This window comes from Hoplias malabaricus, chromosome 8, assembly GCF_029633855.1.
Source record: "Hoplias malabaricus isolate fHopMal1 chromosome 8, fHopMal1.hap1, whole genome shotgun sequence".
NCBI classification, from domain to species: Eukaryota; Metazoa; Chordata; class Actinopteri; order Characiformes; family Erythrinidae; genus Hoplias; species Hoplias malabaricus.
The window spans coordinates 45,383,364-45,396,783 of NC_089807.1; the positions used below are offsets into that span (position 1 = coordinate 45,383,364).

Below are 13,420 nucleotides of genomic sequence, written 5' to 3' on the forward strand. Positions count from 1 at the left end.
CACGCAGACACAGAGAGAACACACCACACTCCTCACAGACAGTCACCCAGAGGAAACCCACGCAGACACAGGGAGAACACACCACACTCCTCACAGACAGTCACCCGGAGGAAACCCACGCAGACACAGAGAGAACACACCACACTCCTCACAGACAGTCACCCGGAGGAAACCCACGCAGACACAGGGAGAACACACCACACTCCTCACAGACAGTCACCCGGAGGAAACCCACGCAGACACAAGGAGAACACACCACACGACCTGCTGCGCCACGGTGTGGCTCTAATAATAATAATTATTTTTTTTAATGATATTTTAAATCATTTTGCTTTGAGTTGCCCATAGCTGTGCTAAAGCTATAACAAATGTAAAAGCCACATAATCCAAACTTCTGGTAAAACCTTCCTCAAAGTGTTTCACAGAGCTACAGTTTATCCAAATTATATATCAGCAATTTATACATTTATAATTGTGTAGTTAGTTAATGACCAGCCCTGTGCACGTCCCTGCGCTCAGATCAGGTTCAGAAATGGCTTTAGTATAAACACTCATGTAAATGATCTGAAAGAGGATGAAGAAGACAAACAGCGACGGACTGATTTCCCAAAATCACGGCTAATGTTAAGATCTTTCATATTTCACCCTGAAAAAGACACTTTATTGAAACAGTGATTATTATCCACATTACGTTTCAGAACGAGTGAAACATGCCAGTGGAACAGAACGAGAGCGCCGGTGATGTCTGGTGCTGATGCTGGACGATTAGTTGTGGATGAGGAACACCACTCCAGCTCATCCCTGATTTCCTGGATGGATACCTTTGGGATGAACTGGGATCAGAACTAATCCTCCAGCATCGGTACCTGATTATACTAATGCTCTCGTGCCAATAAATCTGCACCAAACGTTCCACCGTGTCGTCTGGTGTTAGAACAGATGTCCATACACTTTTGTCCATATGGTGTAAGTGTAGTTTTGAAAATCATGATCTCAGCATCGCTCTGCTTTTGGGAAACCATAAGACGGACAGAACGACCTTTTATTTACTGTTTAATAATGTAAAACGTTTGCATAATCGAGAATAAGACACATGCACCATATTTTGCCTCTTTCAGACGCGAACCAAAGGCAGTGGTCCGTTCTGCTGATTAATAACACTGCACCGGTCGATGCTCAGGCCAAGACTGGGTTATACGCATACATAGATACTCTTATACATGTTCAGAGAGGGAGGAGTGGTTTGGAGTTCACTCCAATGTTGTGCACTTTATTCAGAGGTGGGTAGTAACGAGTTACATTTTACTCAAGTGCTTTTACTTTGACTTGTTTTAATTTGACGTTTAACCTTCTGATCATTTTTAGAAGCTTCTACTCAAGTCCAGCAGTGAGTAAAGGACCTGACTTCCTCCTCTGGCTCTGATCCTCCTTCTTGTGTCTGATGGAGCTGTGTGTGTGTGTGTGTGTGATGCTGTTCCTGACTGGGTCGTCCACTGACTCTGGAGCTTCCTCTTTGTATTGTAAACCAAACTGATCCGGAAACAGAAAACAGAGTGGTCCACACTCACTCACTCTGCACATGACTAGTGTTTTGGAGCTGATAGATTTGTAACTGTACTTGAGTACAACTTTTTTAAAGGGGGGGGGGTGTATTTTTACTTCAACTTCAGCCATTATTTTAACCAAGAAATGTTCTCTTTACTGGAGCGTCCAGACTTCTCTACCCACCTCCGTTTACAGCTACACACTCATCGACTGAAATCAACTGAAACATGTTCGAAAACCTTGGTCTTGCCCTTGAAGCTGGTGGCGAGGAGGAAATCTCTCTGGTTGGTGGTCAGTGGAGTAAAAGAGCGTGGCCACTGGACGTACACCTCCTTGAACTTCACAAAGACCTGCTTCTCCTCATCCCACTTGAAGATCTCAGAGAAGGTGTAATCGCTGCTCAGGACCAGATAGTTCTGCTTCTTGAAGCTGAATGGCTGCAGGACCATGGCGCCACGTGATGGAAAAACCTGCACCTCCTCGAAATGTTTCCCTGTCCACTTCAGGACCTTGGAATCTCCGATGTAACAGGCCAGAGCCAAATAGAGGACGTTATTGATCCTGAAGGCCTTCACGCTGACCATGTCGTCCACTTTCGAGATGTTCTCGAAGCGCACAAACATCTGGGTGCTTTTGTTCCAGTGGTAAATCGCAGTAGGCTGGGAACGACTCGTTAAAATCAGCACGGACTTTCCGTCCAGGTCCACGTACTCAGCGTCAGTGTCCCTGAACCATTCGTGAAGAAACTGATGAGGAAAGAACCCGGTGTTGTTCCACTTGAACAAAGTGGACATCTCTTTAGAACTGTCCACAATCAGGAAGAACCACTCGTCCCCGATCCTGAACACCTCGATACCGTTCGGCTTGGAGATGTTGAGCATTTCCAACCTCTGGAACTTGGAGAACTTGTTCTGCTCCAGGTCAAATCTGTAGACGTGTGAGCCGTCAAACAGCTGAGTCACGATCACGAACGCCTGATCACCGATCAACAAGGACCTGCAGCCGATAATCGAGCGGCCTGGAACCAAAGAGAAAATCAGATCAGAGGTAAATACTGTACTGATATGTTATCACATCTTCACAAGCCCTTTCCTTAACCACCGAACTTACCGAGGCTTTGACATTACCCCATACTCTGCAAACTCAGGGACCACCCTTGCAGTCAAAATGTCTTATAAGAAAAATAATAATGTTGGAAAATGTGGCCTAAGCCATTTTAACATTAGAACTCCGGAAAATATCCGGAGAATCAGCTCCAGACATTTTCCAGAGTTGCCTTTTCCCAGACGTTTCTTTGTCAGAAGTGATCTCAGAGCTGGAAATGTTCAGCGTGGGTCAAGCAGAGGGTGGCTGCAGCGCCTGCAGGAGGCAAAGCAGGAATTCACTGTGATTCTCCAGAACATTCCCGGCTATGTTCACACAGGGGCTCACTCTGACCTTACCCTGACCGTGAATGAGGGGTCTGTAAGGATAAAGCCCCGGACATTTACGTTCCCACATACAGCTCCTCCAGATACAGTCCAGAAAATGTCTGGGTTACTGTGCCGGTCTGAAAGGGGCTCCAGACGAAGCACGTAAATGATAAAGTGAAGAGGGCCAAAGATAGACCCCTGACAGGTGATTTGATTAAAGGCACCATGGAGAGGGGGTCGTGTTCCTGGATTCTGTATTGGTCTTGGATTTGAGCACAGAGATGTATAAGGTTTTCTTATTAAAGTAATGATGAACCAGTGGTGGAAAATAAAGCTGAAATCAAACCTGTAATATTATCAAAAGGCCTGAATTTGGTTTCGATGTGATCCCACTCCATGATGACGCAGCTGTCTGAGTTTGGGATGGCCATAGCAACATAGATATCTTCTTTATACCAGAAAATGTCTGCTGATATGGACATGGTGTTTATGGCCTGGTGAAAAATAAATTCTGTGAAACAAACATAGAATTAAACAATTAGAAAAAGCAAAACAACTGGCTCTATGTCCAGAAATGTCCAGATATTTATTTGTCTCAAATCCTGTCCCGTATTAGTGGGGAATTGACTCTTTTTTTTGTTGCAATACAGAAGTCTTTCTGTTTAACTGCTAACAAGAAACGAGGGATAAAACATAGATAGAAATAGCATTTAAACTTCTTAATAATAACTACAGACCACTGCATTTTATGGCTAATGTTGCTAAGCTAAAGCTAACACAGCTAAGTTTACTCATTAGAGAAGATGTGATTGTTGGGTATTTTTCTGTGTTGAGTATGGGGTATAATACAGAGATTATAGGTGTATTTACCATAGGAGATGCACTTTTTGTGTTTCTCAGGGACATCCTTCAGCAGGACGCCCTTCATCTCCACCGGTCCATCACAGAAGACGTCCAAAATGGTTGCGTTCGACCTCTTCAGCCACAGCATCAGCCACATGGAGGCACAGTCGCACTTGAACATGTTCCCTCTCAAATCTCTGTGGTTCCACACACACAAATACACAATTACCCCATCGATCAGCATCACGCTATCCAACACAGGCATCTGGCAGAGATGTTTGGGCAGTTAGCATGCTCCTCCAAGCGTGTTGGAGAGACAACGTGCTTACTCACCCTCCAAGGTTTGAGCACAGTGTGATCGGGGGTGTTTTAGCTGACGGTGGAACTGGCAGTGACTGAATGAATGTAGGTGGGGGGTGTTGGGGGGAGGGGGTTCAGGTTGATACTCACAGCTCTATTAAAGAGTGCAGGTCAGAGAACAGGCCTTTGGGAAGTCTCTTTAGGTTGTTGCTTGCCATTGACCTGGGGAAAGAAAATAATATAATGTAACTTCTTCGAAATAGGCCACCTAATGGTCATCCTGTCACTTTCTCTCCGTGTGTAAATCTGGTGATAGAGGGGTCCCGGCATGTGCATGTTCACTTTGTGCAGAGAAATCAGAATCTGTGATATGGCGTCAAAATAGGGCCAAAAGTTCTCTGAATCCATAACCGAGAAGTTCCATTTGGACACGTGTCTGTGTGTGTTTGTGAAACCTCACCAGCTTCTGCTGATGTAGCAGGGCATGTAGAGTGTACTGATTGGGCAGGGCATATCACCAGCAGCCAATGGATGACTGGGGAACCGCCCTCCAGTCAAAACAGCCAGAGCTCAGAAGCAAGATGCTTTTTGAAGTGAAAGCGAGACAGAGAAGTGTAACCGTGGAGGAGCGCAGCGCAAAATAATAATAAAAAAAGGAAGAAAAGTAAATACGGAAATATTCTCTTTATAAACCATTTTTATATAAACCACTTCTTGGTTATGGATTTGTTATTTTTGGTTCCCAGACATTTTAACAGTTGACGCCATACAGAGATCAGTGTCACTGTAGACATAATGCACAAGCTTTTCTCTCCTGTTGGGGGCACTGTGTTTAAATTTTGCTGTGCACCTGCAGCATCTGAAGAAGAATTCTTATATTTGCTGCTATGTAAAAGTTTTATTACACTATTTATTTCACCTCAGGGATTACTGACCCTTGCTGAAACATTGCTGACCCAGTACTTTCCATTAAACTAAACCCAAACCAGCTATGTTCTTCCATCTCTGAATGTAATGAGTGTAACTTACAGATGTGTGATGGCACGCAGTCCTCTGAAGGCATATTTACTGATCTCTAACCTTTGGTTCGCCTCAATAAACCTGAGTTTAAAAAAAACATGAGCGTCAGAATATTAGAGAAACAGGCATGTTCACAGTTTTCAAGGCTTTACATATTCAGCTTTTAATTCCCATTTCAAGTATTTCACTTTATTTAACGATCTCAGTGATGATCTGAATATTTTACGTTAGCTTCAGTGATGCACAATACATTTCTTTATGTCACGTGTCGTAGCAATTATTTATTTCATTCATGGGGTACCAATCCTCTGCTTGTTCTGCCACAGACCCACTCCTATAAACTCTGAGGAACTCCTGGAACGAGACTTCCTATAACGCTTAAATGAGAACCTCTGTCCAGGAGAAATTCAGGACTTGAGGAACACAGCAGCCTTGTCGTAGAGCAGGGATTACCTCGCACACGGCAGAACGTGAACGCACAATCCCACCAGACCACCACCTACTCACCAGGCAGGATATTAACCCAATTTCCTCAGTGGTTATAGCATTGATTCCCAGTACCAAGTAAAACTAACAAAGTGTCCCACAATTTGAGAAATGCCCTTTCTTAAAGGCAACATAGAAATTCTGGAGAAATACGGTTCTCACAGCACAACAAAGCTGCCCTCACCCCCAGCCCCTGTTTGTTTTCATTCACAAGCTGTTAAGGTGGAGCGGTGTGTGTGAGTAAGAAGCGACTGTATCTTTTAAGGTGGAGCGGTGTGTGTGAGTAAGAAGCGACTGTATCTTTTAAGGTGGAGCGGTGTGTGTGAGTAAGAAGCGACTGTATCTTTTAAGGTGGAGCGGTGTGTGTGAGTAAGAAGTGACTGTATCTTTTAAGGTGGAGCGGTGTGTGTGAGTAAGAAGCGACTGTATCTTTTAAGGTGGAGCGGTGTGTGTGAGTAAGAAGTGACTGTATCTTTTAAGGTGGAGCGGTGTGTGTGAGTAAGAAGTGACTGTATCTTTTAAGGTGGAGCGGTGTGTGTGAGTAAGAAGCGACTGTATCTTTTAAGGTGGAGCGGTGTGTGTGAGTAAGAAGCGACTGTATCTTTTAATGTGGAGCGGTGTGTGTGAGTAAGAAGCGACTGTATCTTTTAAGGTGGAGCGGTGTGTGTGAGTAATAAGCGACTGTATCTTTTAAGGTGGAGCGGTGTGTGTGAGTAAGAAGCGACTGTATCTTTTAAGGTGGAGCGGTGTGTGTGAGTAAGAAGCGACTGTATCTTTTAAGGTGGAGCGGTGTGTGTGAGTCCCAGTTTGAGGAGTTCCTCTGAGCCGTGAGTCTGTGATAGTGCCATCAGACCAGTGTTACACCACCTGACACTTAACACTTTTAACATATTCTGTGTATCCTAAGACAGTTAGTGTGTGTTACTCACAGATACTCGAGATGAGGAAGGCCTACGAAGGCGTCGTCCTTTATACTGATGAAGGAATTGGAATTAATGAGCCTGTAAAGAGGAACAATAGCAACAGCAGGATGTTTTTATCACATGCTGACATTCACTAATCCACATTTCACTCACACACTACGACTATACCTCTGTCCTTTTTACATTCTCCCTGTCATTGTCACAAATTGCTCCATGATTAAATGGTTGAGGTGTGAACACAGAGGTGGAGGCTGGGTCTGGTTTGGTGTGAAATTTCCTTGTTCTAGAGGAACACTGGACAATGGTGGTGAATGGAACCAGACGTTCTTCTCTAAAATCTCCTCACAGGTTTGTTATAGCATAAAGTGGTCAGAAATATCGGCTGATGTCTGTGATTTAATATTTAAAATGATCTGAGACAGGATTTCAGCTTTAAACCCATTCATTTTGATAAAATTGCATTCAGGAATCAGTAAAATCATGTAAACTTATTAAACCGGTGGGAGTCACTTACGGCATTGGAGAAGAAATTAAAAAGCTGGATTTGTGTTTTGTGATGCGGAATAAAATCTTCAATCAACCACTTCACACCACAACACCCTCCATCCCTTTATTCACATCTGACTGTGTGAAGAGATGGAGCAGGTAAATCTCTGCTGTAATGGACGTGTACTGAGGGGATGGGTTTGTACTCACAGCAGTTGCAGTGATGGCATGAGGGAGAACGCTCCTTGATTGATCTCTGGTAAAGTGCCATTCACAATGCTCCTGCAAAAACAGGTCTTTATTCAGCTTCAACACAGGGTTCAACAAGGGTTCAACACGGGGTTTGACACGGGGTTTGACACGGGGTTCGACACGGGGTTCAACACAGGGTTCAACACGGGGTTCAACACGGGGTTAAACACGGGGTTAAACACGGGGTTCAACAAGGGTTCAACACGGGGTTAAACACGGGGTTCGACACGGGGTTTGACACGGGGTTCGACACGGGGTTCAACACAGGGTTCAACACGGGGTTCAACACGGGGTTAAACACAGGGTTCAACACGGGGTTAAACACGGGGTTCAACAAGGGTTCAACACGGGGTTCAACACAGGGTTCAACACGGGGTTAAACACGGGGTTAAACACGGGGTTCAACACGGGGTTCAACACGGGGTTCAACACTGGGTTTCCACATGAACGTCTGCAGAGGTCGGGATGTGAAAGTGAATTGCTGAATGCTGCATTGGTCGGCATCTCCAACACTGGTGTCTCTCTACAAGGAAAATGCTGGTCATCGTACAGCTTTTAACACAATGCAAAGAGCCAAAAAAGCAGCTGACAGTTTCAAACGAAGCCAGGATCAATAAACAGGAAATGCACATTCGCTGAAAGGCATTAACGGTGTTCTGTAAAACTACTGACTCATTTCACCCCTCTGTCAGATGAAGATGTAAACGTTTGCTGTGTGCAGAGTGAGAGTGGAGGCTCTTACAGAGAGGTGAGGTCACTGGGGATGGTCTTGGGGATGAAAGATGATCCGAGGCAGATGACGGAGTCCGTGGTGCAGTTGCAGTTTAAAGGACATTTAGAATTCCGTTTGCTGCGCAAAGAGTTAACGCTCCACAACATCAGAGCACTGCAGAAAAAGATCAATCTCACTGTGTTCATGGCTCTGCCGTTAGGTTCCTGTGGATGTTGACTTCAGTAATGGTCCCGGCAGGTCTGTGTGTGTGTGTGTGTGTGTGATGGATTCTTGCTCTCTCTCTGTCTGGCTACTGTATGCCCTCCCTCTCTCTAGCTTAACCTATGGGTGTGTATGCTGGACACTCTCTCTATCTCTCTCTCTCTCTCTCTCTCTCTCTCTCAGTGCTGTACTCTCTCTCTCTCTCAGTGCTGTACTCTCTCAGTGATGTAATCTCCACTCTCTCTCTCTCTCTCTCTCGCTCTCAGTCCTGTACACTCTCTCTCTCTCTCTCTCTCTTTCTCGCTCTCGCTCTCTCAGTGCTGTACTCTCTCTCCCCCTCTCTCTCTCTCTCTCTCTCTCTGTTGTATTCTCTCTCTCTCTCTCTGCTGTACTCTCTCTCTCTCTCTCTCTCAGTTCTGTACTCTCTTTCTCTCTCTCTCTCTCAGTGCTGTTCTCTCTCTCTTTCTCTCTCTCTGTTGTACTCTCTCTGTTGTACTCTCTCTCTCTCTCTCTCTCTCTCTCTCTCTCTCTCTCTCTCTCTCTCTCTCTCTCTCTCTCTAGGGAGTGACTGACCAGAGAAGAACATTGCAGTTATATCACAGCCCCAAACAGTAACAAACACTGATCTGTAAAATTAACATTTTTCTTATGTTTACAAAATAAAAAACTTTGAAAATCATTGAATTTCAGTTGGAAGTGTACTGCTCGATGTTACTATGTTACTAAAAATGTTACGACTGAAGTATGGATATATACTGTATATATAAATGGTAGTGCATGTGTAGGGGGCGGCACGGTGGCACAGCAGGTAGTGTCACACAGCTCCAGGGACTTGGAGGTTGTGGGTTCGATTCCCGCTCCAGGTGACTGTCTGTGAGGAGTTGGTGTGTTCTCCCTGTGTCCGTGTGGGTTTCCTCCGGGTGCTGCAGTTTCCTCCCACAGTCCAAAAACACATGTTGGTAGGTGGATTGGCGACTCAAAAGTGTGAATGTGTGAGTATGTGTTGCCCTGTGAAGGACTGGCGCCCCCTCCAGGGTGTATTCCTGCCTTGCGCCCAATGATTTCAGGTAGGCTCTGGACGACCATCACAACCCTGAACTGGATAAGCGGTTACAGATAATGAATGAATGCATGTTTAGGTAGTTTAGTGTAGGTAGTTAACACTCTTAAATATAAAGGTGCTACTAAGGGTTCTTTAAGCGACACCATAGAAGAACCACTTTTGATTTCATAAAGAACCGTATTTGTGAGAGGGATCTGTGGGTGTGGAGAACTTTAAAAATTTAAATATTATAAACAAACATGGTTCTTTATGAAACCAAAAGTGGTTCTTCTATGGCATCTATCTATCTATCTATCTATCTATCTACTTTATTTTCTGTATCTATCTCTCTACTGTATCTATCAATCTATCTCTCTACTGTATCTATCTTCTGTATCTATCAATCTTCTGTATCTATCAATCTTCTGTATCTATCTATCTTCTGTATCTATCTATCTTCTGTATCTATCTATCAATCTTCTGTATTTATCAATCTTCTGTATCAATCTTCTGTATTTATCTATCTTCTGTATCTATCTTCTGTATCTATCTATCTTCTGTATCTATCAATCTTCTGTATCTATCTATCTTCTGTATCTATCTACTGTATCTATCATTCTTCTGTATCTATCTTCTGTATCTATCTATCTATCTATCTATCTATCTATCTATCTATCTATCATCTCTATCTATCTATCTATCTATCTATCTATCTTCTGTATCTATCTCTCTACTGCATCTATCTTCTGTATCTATCAATCTTCTGTATTTATCAATCTTCTGTATCTATCTATCTTCTGTATCTATATTCTGTATCTATCAATCTTCTGTATCTATCAATCTTTTGTATCTATCTATCTTCTGTATCTATCGATCTATATCTGTATGAATCTATAGCTGAATGAATATAGTGAGTATGTGCTTGCTAGAGTCCTGTGAGATATTTAAAGGTCCGTCAGTCAGATCTGTTTTGTTCTGTCAGGACTAGGTCGTTTGTCACATCAGCCCAAGCAGTTTCTCCTCCAAACCACCAGAGGTCACACTCACCTGAGTTTTAACTTAGATTCCTCACCTGTCTCTAATTAGCCAAATCATTTGTAGAGCATTTAAGCTCACTGTTTTGTTCCACAGGTTGCGAAGTATTGTTAGAAATATATTGGCAATTCTGAGCATTAGTGTTTGTATTAGCCTTTCATGGTTTTTTTTTTTAATCTTGGCTTTGGACTTGGTTTATTCCTTTGATCTGTTTACCCTTTGGATTATGGTTGTTTTTTCTCGGACGGTCTTCATGGGTTTTTGACTCCTCTTCTACTTGGATTTTGTCTCTTGAATAAACCTGCAACTGACTCCTCAACATTTTGTAAGACTGAAATATATAACAGAATACTTCGCCAGCCATGGAGTCAGCAGGATTTGAAGACAGGCTAACTAAGCAGGAACACATGATGGAGGAACTGATGAGGCGGACGCAAGAAATGCAAACAAAGGTCTCTTCTGAAACTCAGCATCAAGCAGTCTTAAATGAACCACTGTCTCAACCTACTGTTAGAGCTGCATCTGGTCATTCTTCAGTAAACATTGCCATCCCTGAAAGGTACGATGGTTCTCCTGAACTTTGCAAATCTTTTCTTATGCAATGCAGCCTGTACATTGAACATAATAGAGAACAATTTCATTCAGACACAGATAAAATTCATTTTGACATCTCTCTGCTCACTGGTAAAGCCAAACAATAGGCTACAGCATTATGGCACCAGGAACATGAAGCTTTAAAATCTGAGTCACAGTTCTACACTCTATTTAAGGCTGTATTTGATCATTTTCAAGCTGGCAGAGATATTGGCACAGCTTTATGTGAAATTAGGCAGGGAAGGAGAACGGCCGCGGAATATGCATTAGAGTTCCGCACTCTTGCAGCGGGTAGTGATTGGAGTGACCCTGCTTTACTCACGGTTTTTTAAAAGAGGACTTAAGAGGGATTTACAAGCAGAAATGGTTTGTCGGGGAGAATCTATGACTCTCAACCAGTTTATCCAAACCTCCATTGCCATGGACAATTTGTTGGATAATAAAAGGTGCTTGCAATATTCAGCTCCATCCCGGAACCCTTTGCCTGCTCCCACAACTGATCCAGAACCTATGGAACTAGGTCAAACTCGTCTGTCTGCAGAAGAATGTCTAAGACGTCGTACTGAACAATTGTGTTTCTACTGAGTTCAGAAAAGTTCTTTGTTCCAGCATTGATTGATTCAGGAGCAGCTGGGAACTTCATGGATAGAGGACTTATTGAAAAGTGGAAAATATCTACCAAGTTGCTCTCCAAGCCATTGTTACTCAAAGCTGTTGATGACAGACCTCTGGGGAAAGGAGTGGTCCTTGAAACTACAGCCGACGTGTCTATGAGAGTGGGACTTCTACATGAGGAGCAGATATCCTTTCTTGTAACTGACTCACCTAGACACCCCATAATTTTAGGTTTCCCTTGGTTATATATCCATCAGCCATTAATCTCTTGGGGAAAAGGGGAAATTTGAAATGGGGAGAGGACTGTTTTTCTACATGTATTAAACTTCATGTTCAATCCACATCAGTGGAAAGTCCTGCTAATAATTTATCTTTGTCAATTCCAAAATGCTATTCTAAACTACAAGATGTCTTTTCAAAGAAAAAGGCCAGTCATTTACCACCACATAGAACTGGGGATTGTGCCATAGATCTTTTACCTGGAACTATACCACCCAGGTGTAGAATTTACCCATTGTCATTACCTGAACCTAAAGCTTTAGATGAATATATTGATGAGGCACTTAAAGCAGGCTATATTCGCCCTTCAACTTCACCTGCAGCAGCAGGATTCTTCTTTATTGAAAAGAAAGATGGAGGTTTGCGCCCTTGTATTGATTACAGAGGTCTTAATGACATTACTGTAAAATATCCATATCCTCTTCCGCTTGTACCTGCGACCTTAGAACAGTTGAGAGATGCAAAAAATGTAACCAAATTAGATTTGCGCAGTGCATATAACCTTATAAGAATTAGAGAAGGGGATGAGTGGAAAACGGCATTTATCATCATAAGGTGCCACTATGAGGAGAAGGTAATGCCCTATGGCTTAGTCAATGCTCCTTCAGTATTTCAAGCATTTATTAATGAAGTACTAAGAGATATGATTGACAAATGGGTTATTGTCTACATGGATGACATCTTAGCGTTTTCACGATCATTGGAAGAGCATCAGGATCATGTAAGTCAAGTTCTCCAACGTCTGTTAGATAATAAGTTATATGTTAAAGGAGAAAAGTGTCTATTTCACCAAGAACGAATATCCTTTTTTGGGGTATGTCTTAGATTCAGAAGGGGTGCACATGGATGACAGTAAGGTGAAGGCAATAATAGAATGGTCCATGCCTAAAACGATTAAAGAGTTACAGATATTTTTGGGATTTGCTCATTTTGCTCATTTATTAGGGGTTTTAGTTCTGTAGCTGCTCCTATCCCCTCTCTGTTACGTGGGAGTAATAAAATCATAAAGTAGACAGAAGAAGCAACCCAAGCTTTTGAAAAATTAAAAAGGAGGTTTATTTCTGCTCCTATTCTGAAACACCCTGACCCTTTACCTTTTGTTGTAGAGGTGGATGCTTCAGAGACAGGAGTTGGAGCAGTTTTGTCTCAGAGATTTGGATCTCCACCTAGACTTCATCCTTGTGCATTCTTCTCACATAAATTAAGTCCAGCGGAATGCAATTATGATGTGGGGAATCGAGAATTGCTGGCTCTGAAATTATCTTTTGAAGAATGGAGACATTGGTTAGAGGGATCCATTCATCCATTTCAGGTACAAACAGATCATCACAACCTTGAGTATATTAAATCAGCTAAACGATTAAATCCTAGACAAGCTAGATGGTCCCTATTCTTTAATCGTTTTCTTTTACAGTCACATACCGTCCAGGTTCTAAGAACATAAAGGCAGATGCTCTCTCTCGTCTTTGGAATAAGGATACTAGAACAAGCTCTGAATCTATTCTAAATCCAGCTCTGATTGTAGCGCCGATTAGATGGGATTTTATGGACGAAAGAGAGGCAGAGAGAGCTACAGATCCAGCTCCACCTGAATGTCCTCAAAATAAAGAGTATGTTCCAAATAATATAAGGACTAAAATTTTAGACTTGGTCC

At 42.8% G+C, this 13,420-nt stretch overlaps 1 protein-coding gene across 1 annotated transcript; it reads right to left on the reverse strand.

The window, feature by feature from the left end:
• Positions 1-1,725: 1,725 nt before the first annotated feature.
• On the reverse strand, positions 1,726-8,185 carry lgi2b (leucine-rich repeat LGI family, member 2b). The gene is made up of 8 exons (XM_066679936.1): positions 8,010-8,185; positions 7,226-7,297; positions 6,536-6,607; positions 5,130-5,201; positions 4,251-4,322; positions 3,828-3,997; positions 3,304-3,468; positions 1,726-2,563 (listed from the first exon to the last, which is right to left on the reverse strand). Exons 1-8 carry the CDS (start codon positions 8,183-8,185, stop codon positions 1,749-1,751), a joined length of 1,614 nt encoding a protein of 537 aa, XP_066536033.1. The 3' UTR covers positions 1,726-1,748.
• Positions 8,186-13,420: the final 5,235 nt, after the last annotated feature.